Source organism: Vigna unguiculata, chromosome 5, assembly GCF_037176805.1.
Source record: "Vigna unguiculata cultivar grain cowpea cultivar isolate G323 ecotype 2 chromosome 5, ASM3717680v1, whole genome shotgun sequence".
NCBI classification, from domain to species: Eukaryota; Viridiplantae; Streptophyta; class Magnoliopsida; order Fabales; family Fabaceae; genus Vigna; species Vigna unguiculata.
The window spans coordinates 12,181,650-12,204,970 of record NC_140796.1 but is presented as its reverse complement, the minus strand read 5'-3'; the positions used below and the strand labels follow the sequence as shown (position 1 = coordinate 12,204,970).

The 23,321-nt window shown below is 30.6% G+C and overlaps 2 protein-coding genes across 2 annotated transcripts; one reads left to right on the top strand and one right to left on the bottom strand.

Annotated features, from left to right (window-relative positions):
• Positions 1–9,276: 9,276 nt before the first annotated feature.
• On the bottom strand, positions 9,277–10,622 carry LOC146886081 (uncharacterized). The gene is made up of 2 exons (XM_085673295.1): positions 10,059–10,622; positions 9,277–9,288 (listed from the first exon to the last, which is right to left on the bottom strand). Exons 1-2 carry the CDS (start codon positions 10,620–10,622, stop codon positions 9,277–9,279), a joined length of 576 nt encoding a protein of 191 aa, XP_085529421.1.
• A 4,676-nt stretch (positions 10,623–15,298) lies between these two features.
• Positions 15,299–17,082, top strand: LOC114184063 (tropinone reductase homolog). The gene is made up of 5 exons (XM_028071300.2): positions 15,299–15,501; positions 15,597–15,804; positions 15,894–16,110; positions 16,198–16,310; positions 16,706–17,082. Exons 1-5 carry the CDS (start codon positions 15,410–15,412, stop codon positions 16,874–16,876), a joined length of 801 nt encoding a protein of 266 aa, XP_027927101.2. The 5' UTR covers positions 15,299–15,409; the 3' UTR covers positions 16,877–17,082.
• The last annotated feature ends 6,239 nt before the right edge of the window (positions 17,083–23,321 follow it).

Here is a 23,321-nt window from a genome sequence, read left to right as displayed (position 1 = left end):
GGTTCAGTCTTTGGCCTCCGTCGCACTTGTTCGAGCCAGTTCCGTTTCACATAAGTTGCCTCCCATCCCATACCTCTTTTGTTTAGCACTGTTGCTTCGAGTCCCAACTAAGGTCGTTCTGGGTAGCTTCGTTTCATACTGTTTTTTATGTTTCCAGCTCGCTAAACTGCTCTAGGAGCTGTTGTGCTTCTCTGTTCGTACCCAAGAACCCAGCTGCTAGCCCTTTTCCAAGTACCGGAAGCTAGGGTTCACCCTTTTTATCGTGTGTGTTCTGCTTGTGCTACTGTTTTATCGTTATAACATGCTTGATGTGTTGATATGAACCTATGAATGGCATTATTGAACTATTGGTGATCTGTTGTGTGTTTGTGCACGAGACAACAGTGGTGAGCATTGGTTTTCTCGCCCAAGCGAGCATGTCTCTCCTTGGCGAGATTAACAGAGGCTCGCCCAAACTACTTCACGCAAGTAGTCGCTCATGCGACCCACGTTCTTTTTTAGCGAGTGAACGTCTCGCTCAAGCGAGAGGGTTCTCGCCTAAGCGAGATCACGCGTGAAGTTACTATTCCCCCTTTTCGATCCCTCGCCTAGGCGAAGGGGGATCGCCTGAGCGAGAGTCTCTCGCTTGAGCGAGACCCTTCAGCCTGAGCGAGGAGTTGGGCGAGGGCAGTGTGGTGTTTGGTTGTTTCTTTGTTCTTGGATGATTGGCACTTGCTTGGGTGTAATTGTTATGTTAAAAATATGAGATGAATGGTTATGTGTGAGTGTTGTGATTCATGGATGGTGAATGATGGGTTTGGTATGGACTTAGCATGTAATTTAAATGAGAAGGATGGTATCAAAGAGACATGGTATTGATATGAAATACTAAAGATGAGTTGGTATGATTCAATGTTTGGAAACAAATGAGGATGGGTTGAAGATGGTTTGCATGAGGTTATGTGTATGATATGTATTACTTTATTGATCGAGTATGTTTGGTCTGTGTCAGTGCGTAATTCCTTAAAATCTCTAGGTGAGATTTCAGGGTAGTGCTTCAATGGTCGGGACGTAATTCCATGGCCCCTACTAGTGGGTGTCCATGGTGGTGCCCCATCTATATAATTTGGTAAGGATTCAAGGTAAGGTTGCATCCTGACACTCTAAGGAGTCAATTAGTCTCACTTAGAGCGGACTGACTCTTGTGGTGAGAGTAGTAGGAGGCCTGAAACTCATTAAGGGCTAACCTTGTGTGTGGGGGATTGAATCATTGTAACACTTGTAACACATAGCTCGGGGGTGAGCAGAGTAATCCACCACAAGTGCAAACATCCGCTGAATCTGACCAGATTATATGTATCCGGATGAGTCGAGTCGAGTCCTAGTGTATTGATTGGAAAGTCATAACATGCTTGGATGATATATGTATATTGGACTGTGAAAGTATATCTGATTGCATGATAAAATCTTTATGGCTCTAGCTTACCCTTTGCTTGCTTGATTGCTCTGTATGTTGTTCTTCTACTCTTGCGATGATCATCAATTTATTGATGGGAGCAGATGCGAGAGGTACTCGTGGTCAACAAGGGAGAGATGACTCTGCTGCATAGTCTACTTAGACTAGACTTCATGTTCTTATTGGGTTTTTCTTTAGGGCTATGGCCCATGTACTAGTTTGTCTTTTAGATTTCTATATGATTCTATTAAACCTTATAACTTGTTTCTTTTTGGGCATCATGGTGTGCCTTGGGTTATAAGGAGGGGTGTTTAAACTCCGAGACTGCGCTAAGATATTATTTAGTGTGAGGCTTCATTTAATTTCGTTTATTGAATTAAATGGGGTGTTAAATGTCTCTAAATTAGAAGTTAAGTTAATTTACCCAATTAGAAAATTTATCACCAAATTATTTTCTAAGCATATTTTTTGTATAGGTGGCAATTATTTTCTAAACATGTTTAGAAAATGGATCTCTAAATTAGAAAATTGATTTTTAAATTATTTTCTAACTAGAAATCAACTTTTTTTTATAGTTAAAATCTTAGTAGCTAATGTTAGTAACTAATTTATAATAAAAATTATTTTAGTTATTAATTTGTAGACAATTATAATTTTTTGAAAATATTTTGTTAATTAATAATTTTTAATTTATAAATTGATATCTAAATTTGTTATTGTAGTAACTAATTAACTTTTCTATACAATTATCACTATTCAAGAATTTTCTTGTACTGTACTTTAATAACAAAAATAATTTAAAAAAAATACATAACTAAAATAAAAAATCGTTATCAAATTTTATGGAGAAAAAGGTTACGTTTCAAAATAACACTATATTAAAAAGGACTTTACATCTATTAAATTGAGAAATGAGATGTAATTCCAAATTTACCCATTTTTTTATTACATCAATTATTTAATAATTTATCCAAATACTCCAGTTATAATCTAGCTTTTATAATAATTATAAGGTTAAATTATATTTTTTCCCATTTTCTTAGTAAAATATCGATTTGGTCTCTCTACTTTTATTTTATATCAATTGGTCTTTATTTTGAGAAATTTGATGCAATCATATCATTTTCGTTAGTGGTGTAATAACAATGTTAAAGAGGTGAAATGTGTAAGTTCTTGGATTTTTCTCATTTTTTGATTTATTTACTTCTTTTTTAAATTAAAAAATGTGTCACGTGTCAAGCTGACGTCATATCACGTGACAATGACAGTAACAGTATGATGTGACAATGACGATAATACGTGTTGTTGTCCACATTATATTCTTCAATTTTACCTTTTAAATATTTTTTAAATAAAAATAATTATTTTATTAATATTATTTTTTAAGTATCATTTGTTTAATTTAACAATTTTTATTTGACTATTTTTCTAAGCTTAATCATTATAAATGAAAATTAATTATTATAAAATTATAAAAATTATTTATTAATTTTATAATTATAATAATAACAATAATTATAATTTATTTATTTTATTATCATAAAAAAAGTAAATACAATAATTTTACTTGTTTATATAACAAAATTTGGATATACTCTTTCAGTTCCTATTTTTTTCAAAAATATCAAGTTGATCTTATAATGATTTTTTTGTCTCAATTTAGTCCTGATTTTTTAGAAAATGATGTACTTTGGTTATTTTTCGTTGAATTTCTTGAATTAGATCAAGGTTTTTTCATCAAAATTAAAGTTGTGAATAAGGATGGTTTGTTTTGTTGGTGTAATTGACATAATCTTAGTGTCAATTTTGATAAAAAATCTTTGCTCCACTTCAAAAAAATTTAACATAAACAATCAAATTGCTTAAATTTTTAAAAATCAGAAAAAAATATTAAGACAAAATAATTAGAGAACCAACTTGACATTCTAAAAAAAAATTAATTTAACCAAATTTTTTTCACTCCAAAACTCTGGTTAAAAATATGTCGGTGCATACAGAATTATGATGCACCACCCACCCCTGCACCAATCCCACGACATTTTTCGCATTTTTTTTATCGGCAAAGAATTAAATTAAATTAATAATAGAATTCTTGAGGGGTGCTCTAACCCATTTACAAAAAAGATGTAGTTCAAAACCTCTTAAAACAACGATAAAACTTTCACGTACAAAAGTTAAGACTCCCCTAGACATTAGGCATAAAATATATATCATAAGGGCCTTCGAACAACATCTGAGCAACATTCTTAGAAAGGAAATAGAATTTGAGTAGGCGTCAACAACATACTATGCTACTACAATAATTTGACAAAACAATTAAAATTGGACATTTCTCGCATTTATTTTCCAAATTTTTTTTCATATAAATAACTGAATATATAAATAAAAATTATTCATTTAAAATTTAACATATTTTATACTTTTTAAAGTTTTTATCAATTTTAACATTTAAAATATTTTTTAAATATCCTTCATGGATATATTAGATCTCAACCTTCACCAATAAAAAGGTTAACAAATAACCTTTAGAAATTCTTAAATTTATTATTTTATCTTTCTAATATATTTTCTCTCAAAATTTTAATATAAGAAAATTATTTAATAAAATAAATAAGATCATCATTGTCAGAATAATGAATGTCTCGTGTAGGCAGAACCACGTGCTTGAATCTGATGAAAAGAAAAAATTGGCACTGCCAGCAGTGCCGCACTGTATTTGGCGATAAGATTAAAATAATTGTCGATAAGGTAATTAATTAATTTATTTATGAATCTCGAATATTCTAGTCTCATTGTCGTTGATATTTTTTTCTGTAAGACGAAGTAAAACCGAAAACATCACTGTCTTTTCCTTCTTTTAAAATTATCTTCTTGTGTGTGTATTTTTTTTTTTGAAAAATTTAAATATTATAAAAATAAAAAAGTAAACATCTCATAAAAAAAATTCATAAATCTATTATTATTTTAAAATTTTTGCTGGAATTCATTAATCTTCTTCAATAAATTATAAGATTAAAGTATAATATACAAATTATTCTAAAATTTTTTAAAGGGTCATGAATTCGGTTCCAAGAGATATTCATCCTCTAAAATTACAAACTGAAAAAGATACCTACAAAATACATTCTGATAATATGAATGATTACAAAATTAATATATTTCGTAAAACATGTTTCTTCTCTAATTGAACTTTAGTTTAACTGACCTAATTATCTGATAATTAAATCAAGATAGTTAACCTTGGATTTAATTATTATGGGTGATAATTATTTAAATTGGTCTCTTGATGCAATTTTAGTACACATTGTCTTGAAGAACCGACATGTACTTGATCAAACTGTGTATCTTGTAGATTACCTTGGTCATGAGTAGGACAATAACCATACTAAAATAGGTCTTTATTGTCAAAACCCTCTAACATGAATAACTAACTCCAAACCCTCTAAATTGCAATATCCATGTGCCAAAATAGTCTTCAGACCAAATTCACATTTTAACTTCAGATCAATCGAGCTTAACATCATACAACCCTCTAACCTTAGTTTTCTAAAAAACTAGAGACTAGATAAAGTGTCTTCAAACTACTACACTAATCAATATCTGGACTTCAAATCAATCCACAATAAACCTAACACCATGATCATCAAATAATATTCATCATTTCTTTTCTAGAGTTTTCTTCCTCTCAGAAGCTCTACACCCATTAACCTGTCATCATCACAAATGGAATATAAAGTATGATGATTATAATATTTGTTAACTATTAATAAAATTATCTTTTGTTTATAATTATTAAAATTAATATCTCATTTATAATATTTATTATTATTATTATTATTATTCTGTTTAAAAACAGTCTTTTGAAAAAAGAATTATTACGCACTATAAAGTTCAGCTTGCAATTTTTTCAATATAAAAAGATGACCATTTATTATATCCATTCTAAAATTATAGAAATTATTGAACTTATTTACTATGGCATGTTTAACTTAATTTTTTATAACTCAAAGGACAAATAAGAATTACTGAAGGAGGACTTGTCCACTCAGAAAAGTTGATAAAGATACAAGTTTTGTCTGGTTCATCGGTCTTTCAGTGGACTAATAAATATTAGACAATCGAATAAATAATAAATAATATAAGGTATTAATTTTGGTCCGAGTCTTGTGGTTCTCAACGCTCAGAACGAAATGGATAATAAATGGTAACACCTGACTGACAGCTCTTCTCACCCGAATCAAAAGGAGACAGAGTTGATTTTATGGTCATCGTATGTCTCTTTCTTTCTTTCAATTTGATCGATACTTTTGTTTGTTTTTAGGCGACGATTTGATGGAAAATAAATGGATGGTACGAAAAGAAAGACGCAGAAAAAGTAGTTTTTTTAAGAGATTAAAATAAAAAATTTAAATAAAAGTTTTTGAAAATTTATGAATAATTTGGAAGATATAAGGTAAATATTATAATAAATTAAAATGTAAAATTATGTTTATATAATTAAAATTGATATAAAATAAAATATAATTAGTTAAAGTTAATGCAAAATAAAATACAGTTAGTTAAAACTAATATTGCTATTATAATTCTTATTATTATCATTGAAGAACCTTATGAAGTTCCAACACAATGGAACGAGAGAAGAATTAGTTCTCTCCAACCATAATCGTTTCTTTAGGATTCAATAATCGGTTATCTGGGATTTCTTCTGCCTCTTTATAATAGTATTACTCACATATTAAAATTATCTTTGAAAGATCCAATATTAAATACTTTATAATATATAAAATAAAGTAATAACAATCAAAATTATTACAAATTGAAACTCGTCTTTCACACTCTTCTATGATAATTGAAGTCCTAAATTGTGTTTATTTGGAGAAAGTGATTTATTGAAGATAGATTGATAGGTTTTTTATCTATTCGTTTATGAGTTTTTAAGAAGATACACTAATGATTAGCGGGATGCAGAAGATTACTTATCTCGCCATTTATGCGTTGATTTGTGTGGATTGATGAATTTAATGACAATTTTAACCCCTCCCAATTTGCGAAACTTGTGATGCAAAGTTGAAACCCATCACTCATGGTATGTGGCAAGTGAACATGGAGAAGAAGAAGGGATTCGAACCCGTTGCAGTGGATCGGATCTGTGACAAGGGATTCAATCCCATTTCAAAGGATCAGATATGGGACTTAGGATTCGATCCACATCTCATTGGATCGGATATGCTGCTTAGGATTCGTTCTCTATGTAATTTATTCATACAAATATCAATTCATACTACTTAGTAAAATAAGGACAAAATGGTAATCTCCTTAATAATTCTATTAAAACATATTTTTTAATCTAGTATATCAATCAATTGAATTCCAATTTTGTATAAAATTGAACACTCTTATCTCTATCCAAAATTGAACTAAAGTAGTAATTAAGTTTGATTATAATTTATATATCTAAATTAAAATAATTTTCTATAATTTATATATCAAATCACTCCACCTGTATATTGAAATTAATTCTATTTTTTAATTTAAATTTAAAAATATTTACTTTAAATTTATAAAATTTATAAAATATTTTATAAAAGTTCTATGTCCATCTTGTGTAATGTGGTAATCAAGTTGACTATTGATTACGACAACTAAGTCACACTCTAAAGGAAAAAAAATAAAATATTAAAAATATAGATGTAAAGTTCTTATTGTAATTTTTAAATTTTAATATTTAAAATGTTAAAAAAAATTATTTTTCTTTCTTTGTTTATTTATAAATTTAATTCCTCTAAAAAAATATTCACATGAAATTTGAACTATATTGTTAATATAATTTACATCTCTTAACTTAATTTGTAAACTTACACCAATATTTAAAAATAAAATATTCTTTTTACAATTTTTCATAAACTAAAACAAGTTTTATAATTTAATTATTTTTTTATAAGTAGAGTGAATTCAACTAATTTCTAAGTAAGTTATTACACGGTTGACTTGAACAAATTAAACAAGGTTTTTATTTTAGACAAAGACAACATTATCGGATTTAAAACAAAATTAAAACTTAAATGAGTCAAAAATTAAATATTGGAATTAAATTAAATAGAAGACACTAACACGTGACACTAACATTATCATGTAACACAATATTGAAACTAACACTTGAAAAAAAAAACAATACAAAAGCAAAACAAAAAAACAAAAAAACATAAAAATAAATAAAAGAACAAAAATACTATGAACCAATACATGACACTTACAAAGAGGACATTAATGTCAATTTAACGAAAGGTCAGATTTGTGTCCATTTTAGAAAAAAATAGAAACTCAATTAAAAAAAATATATATATAAAAAATTTATTAAAAATTTATTTTTACAAATTCATGGAATTTTATGGAACGTTAATACTAAAATAAATCTAAATATAATTTTTAATTTTATAAATTAATTACTTCATAATTAGTTATCTTTCAGTTTTAACCCACTATTAAAGAATTGATTTTGAGTTAAGTTTGTGGTTTAATCGTGATTTTAACCATTATTATTTTTATTTCATCATTTAATCTCCTGGTACCGAATTTATCGCCATAAGGGAATAATAATGTCAATTTTATACAACCGCTATAATAATCACCATTAAAATTATTAAAGGGGTTCTAATCATCTTTAAATTAATTTAAAGAACAAATTATCCAATATTTAGTAGGAGTTATAACTTCCACCAAAATCATTTTTTCTTAAATTCAGCAACAAAATCCTGACCCTTTTTAAAATTCATTTTCTGCATAGTAACTGTAACATTATTAATTAAACTTTACATTAAATACAATGGAGGGAAATATACCTATTTGCCATTGAATTTTTTTCTCTAATTCAATCACATGTGTTCATTTGTTTGTAGCTTAACCTTTTTTTTTCTCTAATACTTTAAAGAGAATACACCTCTTTGCACTATAAAAATTCTTGAAATTATCGACAAAAATAAATTTGTTAGAAAAATTGAATTAACGACAAATATTATTAACAAATTTTAAAATTTCAATTATCAATAGATTTTGCCAATATATTTATTTTCATCGATAAAATTCATCAAAAATTACATACTTTAAAATTTGTTGATAATTTCAAAATTTTATTATCAATACATGTTGATTACATACCTTAAAATTCATCGATAAAACCTTTGGTGAAAAGAGTTCATCGATAAATATACGATAAATTAAGTGGATGGGTGAGAAGAAGAAAAATAAAAATAAGAGAAGGAAAAAGAGATGGAGGAGATGTCAAAGGCGTAACGACGACGCGATGTAAGCATGGCAATGGCATGGTAGAGCAGCGATAGTGCTACAGTGGCGCGTAATGCAACAATGATGGAGGAGGAGAAAGTGAAAGAGGAGAGAAGAAAAAGTGAGAGAAAGGGAGAAGGAGAAGGAAGAGGCGATGATTGGGCAATGGTGAAGGATGGTGGTGGCGACATTGTAGGAAAAGGAGGAGGTACTAGAAGAAGAAAAAAATTGAAAGCTAAAAGGAAGAAGGAGTAGGAGGAGGCAGAATGAAAAAGATGAATCATATTGTGATATTTACCAACAGATTTTACTAACGAATTTTATCAACAAATTTTATCATTGATAATTACTAAAATAATTCCTTATCAATCACTAAAATTTACCAATGAGATGTTATTAACGAGTTTTTGACTATCGATAAGCTTTTGATAATTTTGATTAACTGATTAATTTTGATAAATTTTGACCGTTAAAAATATATTTTTTTCTTATAATATTGGTATACACATTTCATTTTCCTATTTTATCCTTAGTAATATAATTTAGTAACTTTTAGTAATTTAAAACTTAACCTACATTGAAACAGGTAAAAACTATTTACAAAACATTTAGCTACAAAATTACATCTATTTTCACGTGTTTATAATTTTGTATCTCTAAAAAAATTTATTTTTTCCCTAATAATATTCACTTTTTATAAATATTTTTAATAACTTTTTTCTATTTTATTTTTATGACTTCATAATTTTGTAACTTCAACAATTTGTATTTTTCTCTCTAATAATTTAATTAATTATTCATTATTTTTAAATATTTTTAGCATTTCTTTTTTATATTTCATTTGGTAATATTAGCGTAACTCACAAATTTTTGGACCTTTATAATTTACTTATTTTTTAATGTAAAATTTTTACATTCAAATAGGTACAAAAATATTAAAAAACTATTTTATATAGGTACCAAATTTTATCTAACTTTATGTGTTATAATTTTGTAGCTCTTAAAATTTGTATTTTTTTTCTAATAATTTCATTAATTATTTATTATTTTTAAACATTTTTAACATCTTTTCTCAACACACATATATATATATATATATATATATATATATATATATAATATAAGAGGTGATATAAATATAAACTTATATATTATTATATAATGAGATTCCTCACTTTGGTGTTTAGATTTTATTTCCAATTTTACCTTTAAGTAGCATTTTTCTTTTAATTTGACTGTTTTTTCTAATTTTACGGTTTTTTTTAATCTAATCATTTTCTAAAACTAAAATAACTTTTATAATCACATCTAGCCCTTCCAGGGGTAAACAAATAAGGTTTACTCTGTACTTGTGTCCCTCAACCTCAATCAAACACCTCGCACACAAGGTCGAGGTTCTGACTATCCCAGAAGTAGGTGTGGATACTACCAGGTCAAACTGGAGCTCCCTCACCGGAAGACCCAACTCGAGTACTTTAGACTCCGACACGAATGAGTGCGTAGCTCCAGAATCATACAGAACGCATAAGCTCCTACCAGCAATCATACATGATCCTATGATGAGGTTACCTGATCTGACCGCCTTTGTACCCGTCATAGTATACACCCGGCCGGCTGCCTGAGGTGTCACACCTCCCCTGGACTGCTGCGACTGAGGCTGTGATGGAGGCCTAGGCAAAGCACTCCTGCTAGTAGGACAATCCCTGATGAAATGACCCTCCTTGCCACACCCGTAACACGTCCTCCTACTAGAGATCTGAGGGCAAGCATTCTTCATATGGGGTCCTCCACAAAGAAAACATTGTGCCCTATGAGGCCGAAACTGCTGAGGCTGGTGAGTGGATCTCCTAGGCCCCTGAGGTTGAGGCCTGGAGTATGGTTTTCCCCTGTCCTCATGTCTGCTCATGGACACTAGTGATCCTCCCACCTTCTGTTGGGGTCGCTACTGTGCTTCAACCTCCGCCTTAAGCTTTTCCATCACTCGTGCCTTCTCCACCAAGGCCGGGAATTCTTTAATCGAGAGTGGGGCCACCATGAGCTTGAGATCTCCTCTCAATCCATTTTCAAACTTTCTGCACTGCTAATCTTCAACCATCTTCAAGGTATGAAATCTGCCTAGATGTTTAAATTTCTCAGCATATTCAGATACCGACATGTCACCTTGCATTAGTTGTAGAAACTCGACCTCCTTGGCATACCTCACACTATCGGGGAAATATTCAGCATATAATTTCTTCTTAAACAGCTCCCAAGAGATGGGGCCCTGACCATCTTCCAACATCATCTTCATGCTGGACCACCAATGTACGGCCTCCCCAGCAAGAAGGTACTCGGTATACGCCAATCTGCTCTCTGCAGGACACCTCTTGGCATCATAAATTCGTTCCATGTCCCGCATCCACTGGTCGGCTCCATCCGGGCTAGTCTTGCCATCAAAGCGAGAGGGATGATGCTGTAAGAAGTCCTCCAAACTCCATTCCTGTACCCGGGGTGGTGGAGCTTGGGAGGAGCCGGCTGCTGAACGGTTTTCCCCCAACTGATGTAAAGCCTCTAAGTGTCTCTGTTGAGTTGCCTCTACTGCTAGCCTAGCAGACTCCATTTGTTGCAAAGCTAGATTCTGCTGATTCATCATATTGGCGTTTTGTTACTGCATGGCTGTGATCATTGCCTCAATCGCTCCCACCAAGTGAGGATTATCAGGATTTGGAATAGGAGGAGGAGAAGGTCTAGGTGCCATAGTTCTCTCTCTGACCACACAAAGAGGGAACCATTAGTCTCTCTAATAGATACTACAACCAAGACACAACACTAAGAAAACACACAACAGAAACTAAGCAAGCTCATACCTACATATCCTCAAGGAACCACTGCTCTGATACCAAAAATGTAACATCCCAATTAATAGTCCGTTAAACTACTAAACAAAATATCATATTATGATAAAGCAAGCAGATAGTCAGAAAAGCCATTCAGGAGTATAATACAATCATCCCAAAACAACCTGTTCTAACTATTGTACTATTCTCTAAAACAAACTTAAGGAGAATAAACTTTATACATTCCAAAATACTTTCTCTAACAACACAGTTTGAAAACAAGAAAACACCAGGAGCCACGGATCAGGTCCGGTCCAAAGGAAGAGTACCGTCACCTAAATTCTTCTCTGCTCACACCAAGTCGCAAGTGATCATAGCAAAAGAAGATGTTAAAGGAAAAACATGACAGGCAAGAAGGGTAAGCTAACAACTCATATAATAAGAGGTGAATTTAGATAATTAAAAGAACAAACAGTTTTACACACATCATAATTTAAAATCAAATCACTATTACAAGACGCACAAGTACCCGACTCTAACTCAATATCCGGATTATGTAAACAAATTGGAGCTCTTGGTAGCTTGCACCTGTGAAGGTTCTTAAACTCTGCAGAGTTTAGGCTCAAGAGGTTATCACCCAACCACTCCCAAGGTAAGTCCCCTTCGCATCTATGACTAATCGGGTCCATAGACTAGGACCTCCTGCTACTCCTCACGACACAACCCATCACACTCTACATGAGTCTCAATGGATTATTGGAGCGTCAGGATGCTAACCAAAACTGAGTCCTTAAATGTTTACACACACTAAGTACTTTCCCTAGGAATTCCCATGAAATCCTAGTTCATCTCATCTCTTCACAATTCTCATTTCATCAACTTTCCTCATACGATTATATACATACACTACACCTCATCATCATCCAACATACTGAAAGCAAACATCATTTTTCTCAATCCATACAACTATTATTCATTCAAAACAGAGGAGAAAACATAACCCTGCAGTGGAACTCGCCTAAGCTAGCGAATCTCGCCTAGGCTAGGAAGTAGTCTCGCTTAGGCGAATTGCCCTCGCTTGGGCGAGACCCTTTATAGTGGGCAACTCGAATGCCAGAGCGAGTTCTCACTCAGGTCAGGCTGGTTCGCCTAGACGAGAAGATGTCTCGCTCAGGCGACCCCAGCTCGCCTAGGCGAGACCTCGCGCAACACCCATAGGCGACCTCCTGATACTTTCGCTTAGGCGAGAGCCACTCGCCTAGGCGAAATTATCAGGTTTTCTGCACTGTTCTTCACATGCAATGTTACGAAATCCACACCACAATCCAATTACACATCATAAACAGTTCAGAAAGGAAAATTAAACTAAGGATCGTCTCATCCAAACATACAAGAAGCCTAATTACTCGAAATTTGATCGAAGGTTAGCTTCCCTTACCTCTTTTGCTAAGATTGAGCTTGGTGGAGTTTGAAATGGGCACCAAGGTGGCAAAGATCTCAATTTAACCTAGAATTTTATCACCAAGGTACAAAGAAGAGAGGATTTCATAAATAACTCAGAATTCAGGGATGAACAGATGAGTTCTAGGTGAAATTAAATCAAAATGGAAAAACAGAACCTACCGAGGAGGAAGGAAACTGAGGGACGAAGCACCAGAGGGCCCAGCTGAGTTTGGTCTTGCAGAATTTGGCCACAGAACACAAGGAATAGGTGAGGGAATTAAAGGACTGGTAGGAACAGGAGGAAAGAACTGGGAGCAGAGAGGAAGAGTGGAAGCTTATATTCCTGATTGTTTAGAGAGAAGGAGGAAAGATGGTTTTTTTTTTTTTGTAATTAAGGGGTTTAACAATGTGTTTCACTAGTATTTAATAACTTAAATTAATTAGTTATATTTTTAATAACATATTAAATATTCAACATATTTTACTAAATTATTACATTTATAAATTGAAATGATTTTCTTTTAGAATAATATTGTAAGGAGTGGGTAAAATAATTTAATGAAATTAGTTACGTAATCAATAATTTCCAATAATCATAAAATTAAAAATTGATTTATTAATGATCTTTGTAATCAAATTCGAAGCTTTGAAAGAAAGAAAACATAGATTTTAATTAAATGATATTGATGTAAGTAATTATTAAAATAATATAAGTGGAACTAAATTAGGATGACTTCAATAAAGCTTAGATTAGAATTAGGGACCACAAAAATAACCCTTGATCATGGGTATCTGCGGATAAAATCCGTGATGGATATTTGGTATCTGTGGGTATTTATTACTCACGGATAGCGAGTATTTTAATATCCGTTTATAAACAGGTTGAGTTCGATATCATACTATCCGTAGTACCTGCGAGTACCCATTACTAGTAAAAAATTAAAATTAAATTTAAATTTATGTTTTATTAAGTTAAATTTAATGAAAATTAAATTTTAATTTATATTTTATTGGATTAAATTAAATTTAAATTTAAATTTAATGTATATTTAATATAATTTATATTTTATTTTACATTTTGTTTGTAATTTTATTTAAATTTAATTTTAAATGTTTATAAAATATATTATTTTTTAAATTGATACTCACATGAGTAGTGGATGAATTTTTTTGTCACTAGTCGGATTGCGAGTAGGTACTTTCTATGCTTGACCCGACCTGTTACCATCCCTAATTAGAACGATTAATTCTAATTAATCTAACTAGCAATTACGTGTGCTTAAAAAAATTTCATAAGTGGATTATTCACACATGGTTATGATTAGTTGAGTTTTTTCGTTGGAATTTAAAGTAATTAGATATGATTTTAAGTAGTTTTATGCTTGTTATTATTCATTTAGTTCATGATTGTTTTTCTTATAAATTAAATCATTTCTACTATTTTATATAACTGAAACTGTGAAGTGAAATTATTTTGAGTTATATTCTGGAAAAGATAAACAATTATTTCTATAGCTATGGACAAGGTAAGATGATTGGTCATCGCTAAAATCTTGATTTTTAATAAAAGCACATTGGTTACTTTAATGATTTTTCTGGTTATCATATTATTCAAATTCTTTTATTTTATAAATTATATTTGAATTATTTAATTTTCACACAAGTATATATGGATATGACTTATGCTTAGTATTTTGTCACCCAATTGACAAATACTAGAAAAGTATATTGTCATATTTTCATATTTTGACATTTACCTATCTTTATATAGATATAAAATGAATAATATAAAATTTTAAATGAAGAATCTTGAAAATAAATAATAAAAGAGATTTGAAAAATTTTCCATAATACAAAGTCTTTTAAATACTAAAAGAGGATCTCTACTGATTTTTACAAAATTAATACGGAATATAAGACCTTAAATCACTGAAACAATTAAAAATTATTTAGGTTTTAATCTAACCATTTAAAAAAAATTAAGATGAATAAAATTAGAAAGACAAATATACAAGATGAGAGATTTTTTTTTCAGATATTTAATAATAATCTTAACAAAATCAAATTCTCCATCTCATATATACATATATACAGTTCATATTCGTTTAGAATACAAATAATTATACGGTTATGAAAGAACTTTATAAAATTAATTAATTGAAAATGTTATCTTTTTGAAATTACATAAAATTCAGCAATTATAATACCGGGGTCATGACATGAAAGGAAAATGAAAATGTTGATAAGGTTATAATTGAATGGGGTAGTTACGGGAACCGACTATGACAGGTTTTGAAATTTTGTAACACTCATTTTAGCATATCACCCCTTAAAAATATGTGAAAGTGAAAGAGAACGATAACCACTAAAACTGTCGGAATCATTTCTGCAAAAGACAAAGCCAAAACAATATCACAAACCAGTAAGCAGAGAAATGGCAGAAACAAAGTTGAGCTGCTTCAAAGACCAAAAATGGTCCCTCCATGGCATGACAGCTCTAGTTACAGGAGGCACCCGAGGCATAGGGTTTGTTCACTTCTGTAATGTCTGCTACATTCTTGTTTTAACATTCTTTTCTCTGTTACTTCTACTTCAATTTTTGATTCTGTTGCCACATTTAGATACGCTATAGCTGAAGAACTAGCAGAATTTGGAGCATCTGTGCATATATGTGCTCGTAATCCGAAAGATATTGAGAAATGCTTAGAAGAATGGAAAAGAAAAGGTTTTCGTGTAACAGGATCGCCATGTGATGTATTATTCCGTGACCAACGCGAAAATTTAATGAAAAATGTTTCTTCCATCTTTAACGGAAAACTCAACATTCTGGTAAGATATACAGTACCTCAATTCATTTTTCTTTTTTCTGGTATTAATTTTCCTCCAGCTAGAATTACTTGGTAAATGGTTTTGTGTAGATAAACAATGCTGGAACAACTACATCTAAGAACATCATAGATTATACTGCAGAAGATGTAAGCAACCTAATGGGAACTAATTTTGAGTCTAGTTTCCACCTATGTCAACTAGCACATCCCCTTCTCAAAGCATCTGGATATGGGAGCATAGTATTCATATCCTCCACTGCAGGTTTTAAAGCTTGTCCTTATAGTGCTGTGTATGCATCCTCTCACGGTATTTTTCCCTCTTTCAATCCTTTTATCTTAAAAACAAATTAGAGTTTCAGAAGATAATTAATATCTGTATATAAATATAATTCAGGCGCTATTGATATATTCACCAAGAACGTAGCATTGGAATGGGCAAAGGATAATATTCGTGCAAATTCTGTAGCACCTGGATGTATTAAGACAAAACTTCTGGATTCTGCAGTGGTATGTTAACTGAAAAACCTGGTTGACAATCAGGTCTCTTTAGATAAACACTCGTTATATTCAGATTTGTTGTTTTTGTTAAAATGAAGCATTCCATGATCCTTTTATAGACTTTTGGACATGACTCTTCAACTATATTTATTAAATATAACTACTACCTAACTCACAATTAATGAACTCTATTGTATGCTTAATTATAGTTAGACCCACTCTCAACTTTTTACAATCTCCTAGATAATTAATATAATAACTTCCAACTACCGACATTTAAATTTACCTAACAAACCTTACTACTTTCAGCGAAATTTCTCTTACCACTCATTCCAACGAGATATAATAGTATCGTTTGCGTGGTTAATTTAGCAACCATGACCAATATGTGTAAATTGTTACAGGAATCTGTTGAGGGAGGGAATAAAATTGTTGAAGCTATGATATCTCAAACACCAGCTGGTCGCCTTGGAGAACCTAAGGACGTATCAACCGTGGTTGCTTTCCTTTGCCTTCCAGCTGCTTCATACATCACTGGACAAATTATAACTATCGATGGGGGTTACACAATTTAATCTGTTATGTAAAAGATTATTACCGGTATAAAATAAAATAAAATAAAAAACTGCCCCAAACACAAATCTCCGCATCAATTTGGTTTGTCAGAAGCTCCACAACTCATCAATTATTAGTATTGTTTGAAGTACAATATTTTAAGTGTTATGTATTTCATTATGTTCAGTTTATCAATTTCAAGTTAACTTCGAACGAGTTTGCTTTAGTTTGCTTCTTTTGTTGCTAAATTTTGTTGTCTTGTCTCTAATGTTTACGCCCACTCCCCGTAACATGACAACTAGATATCTATTCTAATTTTAAAAAACGATGGAAAATAAAGGAAAAAATTATGAACCAAAAAAATTTCACACTACTAAAAAATTACTCGTTAACTACAAATTCTTCCCTCAAAATAGTCTATTATTTGTTTTTAAAAAGATAATTCATAAAAAACCAATATTAATGCCTAATGACAATATTATATATTTATTTTTATGAGTAAAAATCTATAAAAAGTAATATCTATGAAATCTTTTATGTAAATGTACAAATAATCAATATCAATACTTATAAATTTTACTACACCTATATTTTTAATTTTGTGAATAAAATCTGGTTAAATTTTTTTTAATACAACGTTCAATATGAATAACCAAACAAAAATGAAGAATGAGTAATTACGTAAAATAAGGTAGAATTTTATGTTAAAAAAGTTAATTCTACAAGAAATATATATATATATATATATATATATATATATATATATATATATATATATTTATAGTTCGTATATAACTGCAAACACATTTACTACATTTGTTGTTAGGAAATTAACTCCTCCTATAATAACAGACTCAACATGCCCTGATTTACCACAGAAAGAACACGTTGAGGTGGTGTTGGCAACCACTATGGTCTTACTTTCAAGATTGTCAAGGATGTTGTTTCCCATCAATTGTCTTTCCTGCTGCAAAACATATAAAAAAAAAAAAATCTTCGAGACAGGTGGAGAGGATCATCAAGAGCACATGAGAATTGACATTCCCAAACTATTCATTTAAGCATGGGAAGAACTACAAGGCTTGATAAAATACTCCTCCCATCTCAATAATTATTGGTAGAAATATTTTAATATAATTTAAAAAATAAAATAATTAAAATAGAAATTCTACTGATACTCATGTTTTTATAAACCTTTAATTTGTGAATTAATGTTTTTTATGGCTAACGACTATATTCTTATTACTATTTACTCATTTATCTTCATTTACTACCTATAAATACCACCTAGGTGCACGGGGAACACAACAACAACAATAGAGACGACAAACACTAGAGTTTTTTTCTTAAAAGTATTATTCTTTTCTTCTCTATATTATCTTTAAGACAGTGGTGTTCATAAGGTTCAGAGATCCTTCGCTGCACTCTATCGATCTGACGGGTTGTTGTATCTTGGAAGAGAGACGCATATGATTTGAAACACATATGATTGTGTATTTGTTTAGCCCTGTGCAGTAGGAGCGTTTTCTCTCTAAGGATAGCGCTATGCGTGCCTCAATCCATGATATTTCTACTCCTTACCTTTTATCTTTTATTTATTATTGTTATTATAATTGTTGATCTCTGATTAATATTAATTGTTTTATATATTGTCTTAGTATTATTATTGATTTAATAATTATTATTATATTATTTCATATTTATATTATTATTAGTATTATTTGAATAATCATTTTCTAACATTCTTAGAGAGAAAACTATTATCTTGTTATTTATATTTTTGATTACTCATTTGTATTCATTTCTAAAATTAAAAATAATATAGAGCTGAAGACTGAAAACATATTTTATGAACTAATGTGTTTCTTATGGTTATATTTAAATCAGTTTCAACTAAGCCTAAAAATTGAGGTGTATAATTGTTTCTATTTCTATTGGTAACAATAAATGAAATTATGGATAAATAAAATTCATGCTCATTGAATAATTTTTTGTGATGTCTATAGCTCATGCTTATGTTGTTATATTATTTTATGCTTTAATATTGTCTATTCTTACCATTGATAAAGATGTTATATATCATGTTATATATTGAGAAATTTTGGTTAGAGACCATTCAAATTATAAAATTTTGAGGTACAAAATTAATTAAATAGAGAAGTGATGATACATATCTTTATAAATGAATGTTTTTGTGTGAAACTCATGGTATTATTCATTAAGTAACATCTTTATATAGTGTATGTTGTTAATATAATAGTGTAGTGAAAGAAAGAAAGAGAGAAAAAAATGCTTTTGTTTGATATGGTAAATGTTATGCTTCAAGTTCTAGTTTGTCTTTGCCAATAAAATTATATAGGGTGGAACTTTATATTCAGCTTACCATATCTTGAACACAAAAGGTTGTGATAAAACTTTTTATGAGTTATGAAAGAAAAAAGAACCACATTTAAAATATTTCAAAGTGTGGGAGTGTCTTGTAAAGGTTAATATACCTTTTGATAAGAAAAAAATCTTTGGTTATTTATACTGATAAATTATCTAGAGAGATGTTTCATTCAAATGATAAATTATCTAAATTTGTTTGTGATACCTCAAAAACTATTTTGTCATCTAGTGTAATATTATTTGTGTTTCTTCTAGTTATGACAATATGTCCAATTTCTTGAGATGATAATATAGATTGGATATAGATTCTAGTGACACAAGATCACCTATTGGTTATGGTTATGTTTAACCTTGGATGAAGGTGTCCTATCATGAAAATATGTTTAAGAAGTTGTTGTCATGATCTACTATGCAAGCATAAATTATTCCTTTTTCCAATGTATCTTGACAATCAAATTGTTATATTTAAAGTTTCTAGTAAAAATGTCAATAAATAATTGACATATAATGATGAGAGACAAATGTATTAGAAACTTAATTACTTATGGTTATCTCTCTTGACTTTGTCAGGTTAGAAAGAAATATTGCAGATCTGCTTATCAAAGGGTTGATGTATCAACAATAAGTATTTAAGTCGTCGAGGGGAATGAGATTATAGCCCATAAATTAGTTGCAACAATGGACACCCATCTCCACATGAATGGCGATCCCATGGAATGGAGTTCAATGGATAACAACGAAGTTGTTGTTGACTGAAGTACCCCAAATAATTTGATTAAATTTTATGGTCTCATTCCTATGGCGAGGTATACTATAAATTGTGACAATAATTAGGTTGAGGTATGTGCATTATTATGCTTATTTTATAAAATACTTCTTAATAAACCCAATGATTGAGGTATGTGCATTATTATGCTTCTTTTATAAAATACCTCTTAATAAACCCAATGACAATTATTGTAGGGGTGTGAGTCACAAACCACCCTTTGAGGGTTTACCTAATGAGTGTGATGGTGGGACCGCCATTGTGAGACATGGACAAGTCTCTAAGTGACACTCATGAAACAAGATACATGCACAAGGCCGTAACGTGCACCCACTGATTAGAACCTATAATTAACACCGATATTGTATGTGTTATTTACTAAAACCCGGTCACAAGGGATGTAGCTCAAGACAATTAAGTCTCTGCATTTTCTCGGGTGGAAGTTTATAAGCACTAGGTGTAAGGGTCAGACCCGGAAGGTTCCTTATGCTTAACTACAATATTTTGTTTTAAAAGATAATATATTTTTATTTTATTTTATTTTTTTAAATTATGTAGGGGATTGTTAGAAATATTTTAATATAATTTAAAAAATAAAATAATTAAAATAGAAATTCTACTCTTACTCATGTTTTTATAGACCTTTAATTTATGGGTTAATGTTTTTTATGGCTAACGACTATATTCTTATTACTATTTACTCCTTTGTCTCTATTTTCTACCTATAAATACCACCTGCATGGGGAACACAACAACAACAACAACAACAGAGACAACAAACACTATAATTTTTTTCTAGGGGCGTTTTCTCTCTAAGGATAGCGCTATGCGTGCCTCAACCCAAGATATTTCTACTCCCTACCTTTTATCTTTTATTTATTATTGTTATTATAATTGTTGATCTTTGATTAATATTAATTGTTTTATATATTGTCTTAGTATTATTGTTGATTTAATAATTATTATTATATAATTTCATATTTATATTATTATTAATATTATTTGAGTAATCATTTTCTAACAATAATCGCAAAATTGGTTAATTGAATCATGCACATCACACTATATTACATTTAATCCTCACAATTTTGTTGACATTGTACCCACACCCATTGATGCTGTATCACACCTATACGGTTTTGTCATCTTATCATACCAACACATATCATCCTTGACCGACAACTCATATCGGACAAGGTTGGGGGACTGGTGTACCACACCTAGCCTAACTCGACCAAATAAGTAAACAATGCATATATCAAGGCAGCCAAGTATTCAGCCTAGGTCGAGTCAGCCTAACTTGTACCGGTTCTAACCTATACATCTAGAGGAACAACCTGCACCTCATATAACCAATATAAGTCGTCAAGGTAAGTAGCCGGTCTAGGCCGGCTACTCCAACAGACCCGGTAAGATTAAAGCCCAGGCCGACAACTCCAATAAGCTTAGTGAAAATAGAAGCCTCCGCATTCAATAGGTCTTAAGGGCCTGGGTTAGGGCCCAGGCCCATTTACAGTCCAAGCTAGAGCCCAAGTCAAAGCCCGGCCCATGAGGTAATCAGACATCATTAATGCTCTATAAATACGCGTGGACCCCACTAATTAAAGGTACGCATTCATTAATCACTGATTTGACCTTCTGAGAGCTTTGACTTACTTGAGCTTCGGAGACTCTTCTACAGGTAACCCCTCCTGGGTTCAAGCTGACATGTACCGACCGGGAAGAGACCAAATGAGGAGATAACGGACTACATGGTAAGGTGACGCTTGTGCTTGACTCATCTTATTTGTTCTCTGCAGGAACAAATGCTAATGTATTTTTAGGAAACCATGATAATTAACATTATCATATTTTTATTTTATTTATTTTTATATTTTATTTTATTTTTGGATTTTATTTAATATTTTGCGTTTTATTAAGTAAAAGTGGAAAAATAAATGTGTGGATTATATTCTGCAAATAAAGGAAAATCTCAGAGATTTGGGAAGATTATTAACCGAATGAGTGAAATATTGAATAATAAAAAATTATCAATAGTATCATATATCCACAAAGTTGGTTAATCAAATTATAAGTTAGAATAATTGAAAAATAATTCAAAGATATGAAATCTCCAAAGATTAATATATATATATATATATATATATATATATATATATATATATGTATATACATATATATATATATATATATATATATATATATCAATAATTATCTCTTACAATTTATTCAAGTACCAAATCAAATCTGAATTTTAGACTCATTCCAATTATGAAAGTCTTTAAATTGAGGGTCTGACACACGTCAAAAACACACTTGGAGAGAAGAGAAGAAACTTGATATCTCTATATTTGAAGGTAGAAGGGCATTCTAAAGGATGGAGACATTCAATTTCAACATCAGTCTAGTATTCAGTATTAACTCTCCCATTCATGTGGGTTGGTTGGGTGTAATATATTCTTAATTCTCTGTGAATTCCATTAATCAATATCATTCTTTTCTATTACTCTTGTTATCTATTCTTGCTTTAATAGCATGTTACGGAGTTGGCAAGTGTACCGAATCCTATAAGTAATAAAGTAGGAAGTCCAAATATCGTTTCCCAAGAGACTTGTAAACAATTGGCAACTTTTACAATTCATAACTCAATTAGACAACAAATTCACAAAAACAAAAATAAAACTCTTTTTGTATTTTTATATTTTAATCAAACATATGGTATGCAACAATATATGATAAAGGCTTCACTAGGATTGGGTTTCATGATCCAATTCAAAGCAAAAACACCAAACAATATTCTTGTTATTCCTACTCTAGGATTCACACCTTATGTAACAAGCCCTAATATCTTAGCGACAAGTCTAAACTTTAATAATAACACTAATGTCTCAAACCTTTCCTTAAGAGTTCGCATTAATAATCAAAATTCTGATGTTATGAATGACAAATGATGTACTCTATGTCTAGATGCACAATCAATTAGTTATCTACTCTAGTTTAGGTTCTAATATCGTGTCCAATAATTAAAAACCTACAAAATATGCAATCAATAATTATCATGTAATTAAAACAAGAATAGAACATAAGAGTGATGGACAAGAATTATATTGAATAGTGGAATTCACAGAGAATTAAGAATATATTACATCCAACCCCGTGATTAAGGGAGTTAACTACTCCTTAACATTCTGAATACTAGAATAATGATGAAGATGAATGCCTCTAGCCTTCAGAATGTGTCTCTACCTTTTTTCCCTCTATCCCCTAAAGGAGGGTTTTTCCTTCAAAAGGGGTTTCTTTTCTGCCTGAAG

What these genes read in the sequence shown, in the direction of transcription:
- LOC146886081 (XM_085673295.1), bottom strand. Translation starts at nt 10,622, where the DNA reads ATGAGCAGACATGAGGACAGGGGAAAACCATACTCCAGGCCTCAACCT.
- LOC114184063 (XM_028071300.2), top strand. Translation starts at nt 15,410, where the DNA reads ATGGCAGAAACAAAGTTGAGCTGCTTCAAAGACCAAAAATGGTCCCTC. An exon ending in GGAGGCACCCGAGGCATAGG is followed by an intron (nt 15,502 to 15,596) that starts GTTTGTTCACTT and finishes TGCCACATTTAG; the next exon opens with ATACGCTATAGCTGAAGAAC. An exon ending in ACGGAAAACTCAACATTCTG is followed by an intron (nt 15,805 to 15,893) that starts GTAAGATATACA and finishes GGTTTTGTGTAG; the next exon opens with ATAAACAATGCTGGAACAAC.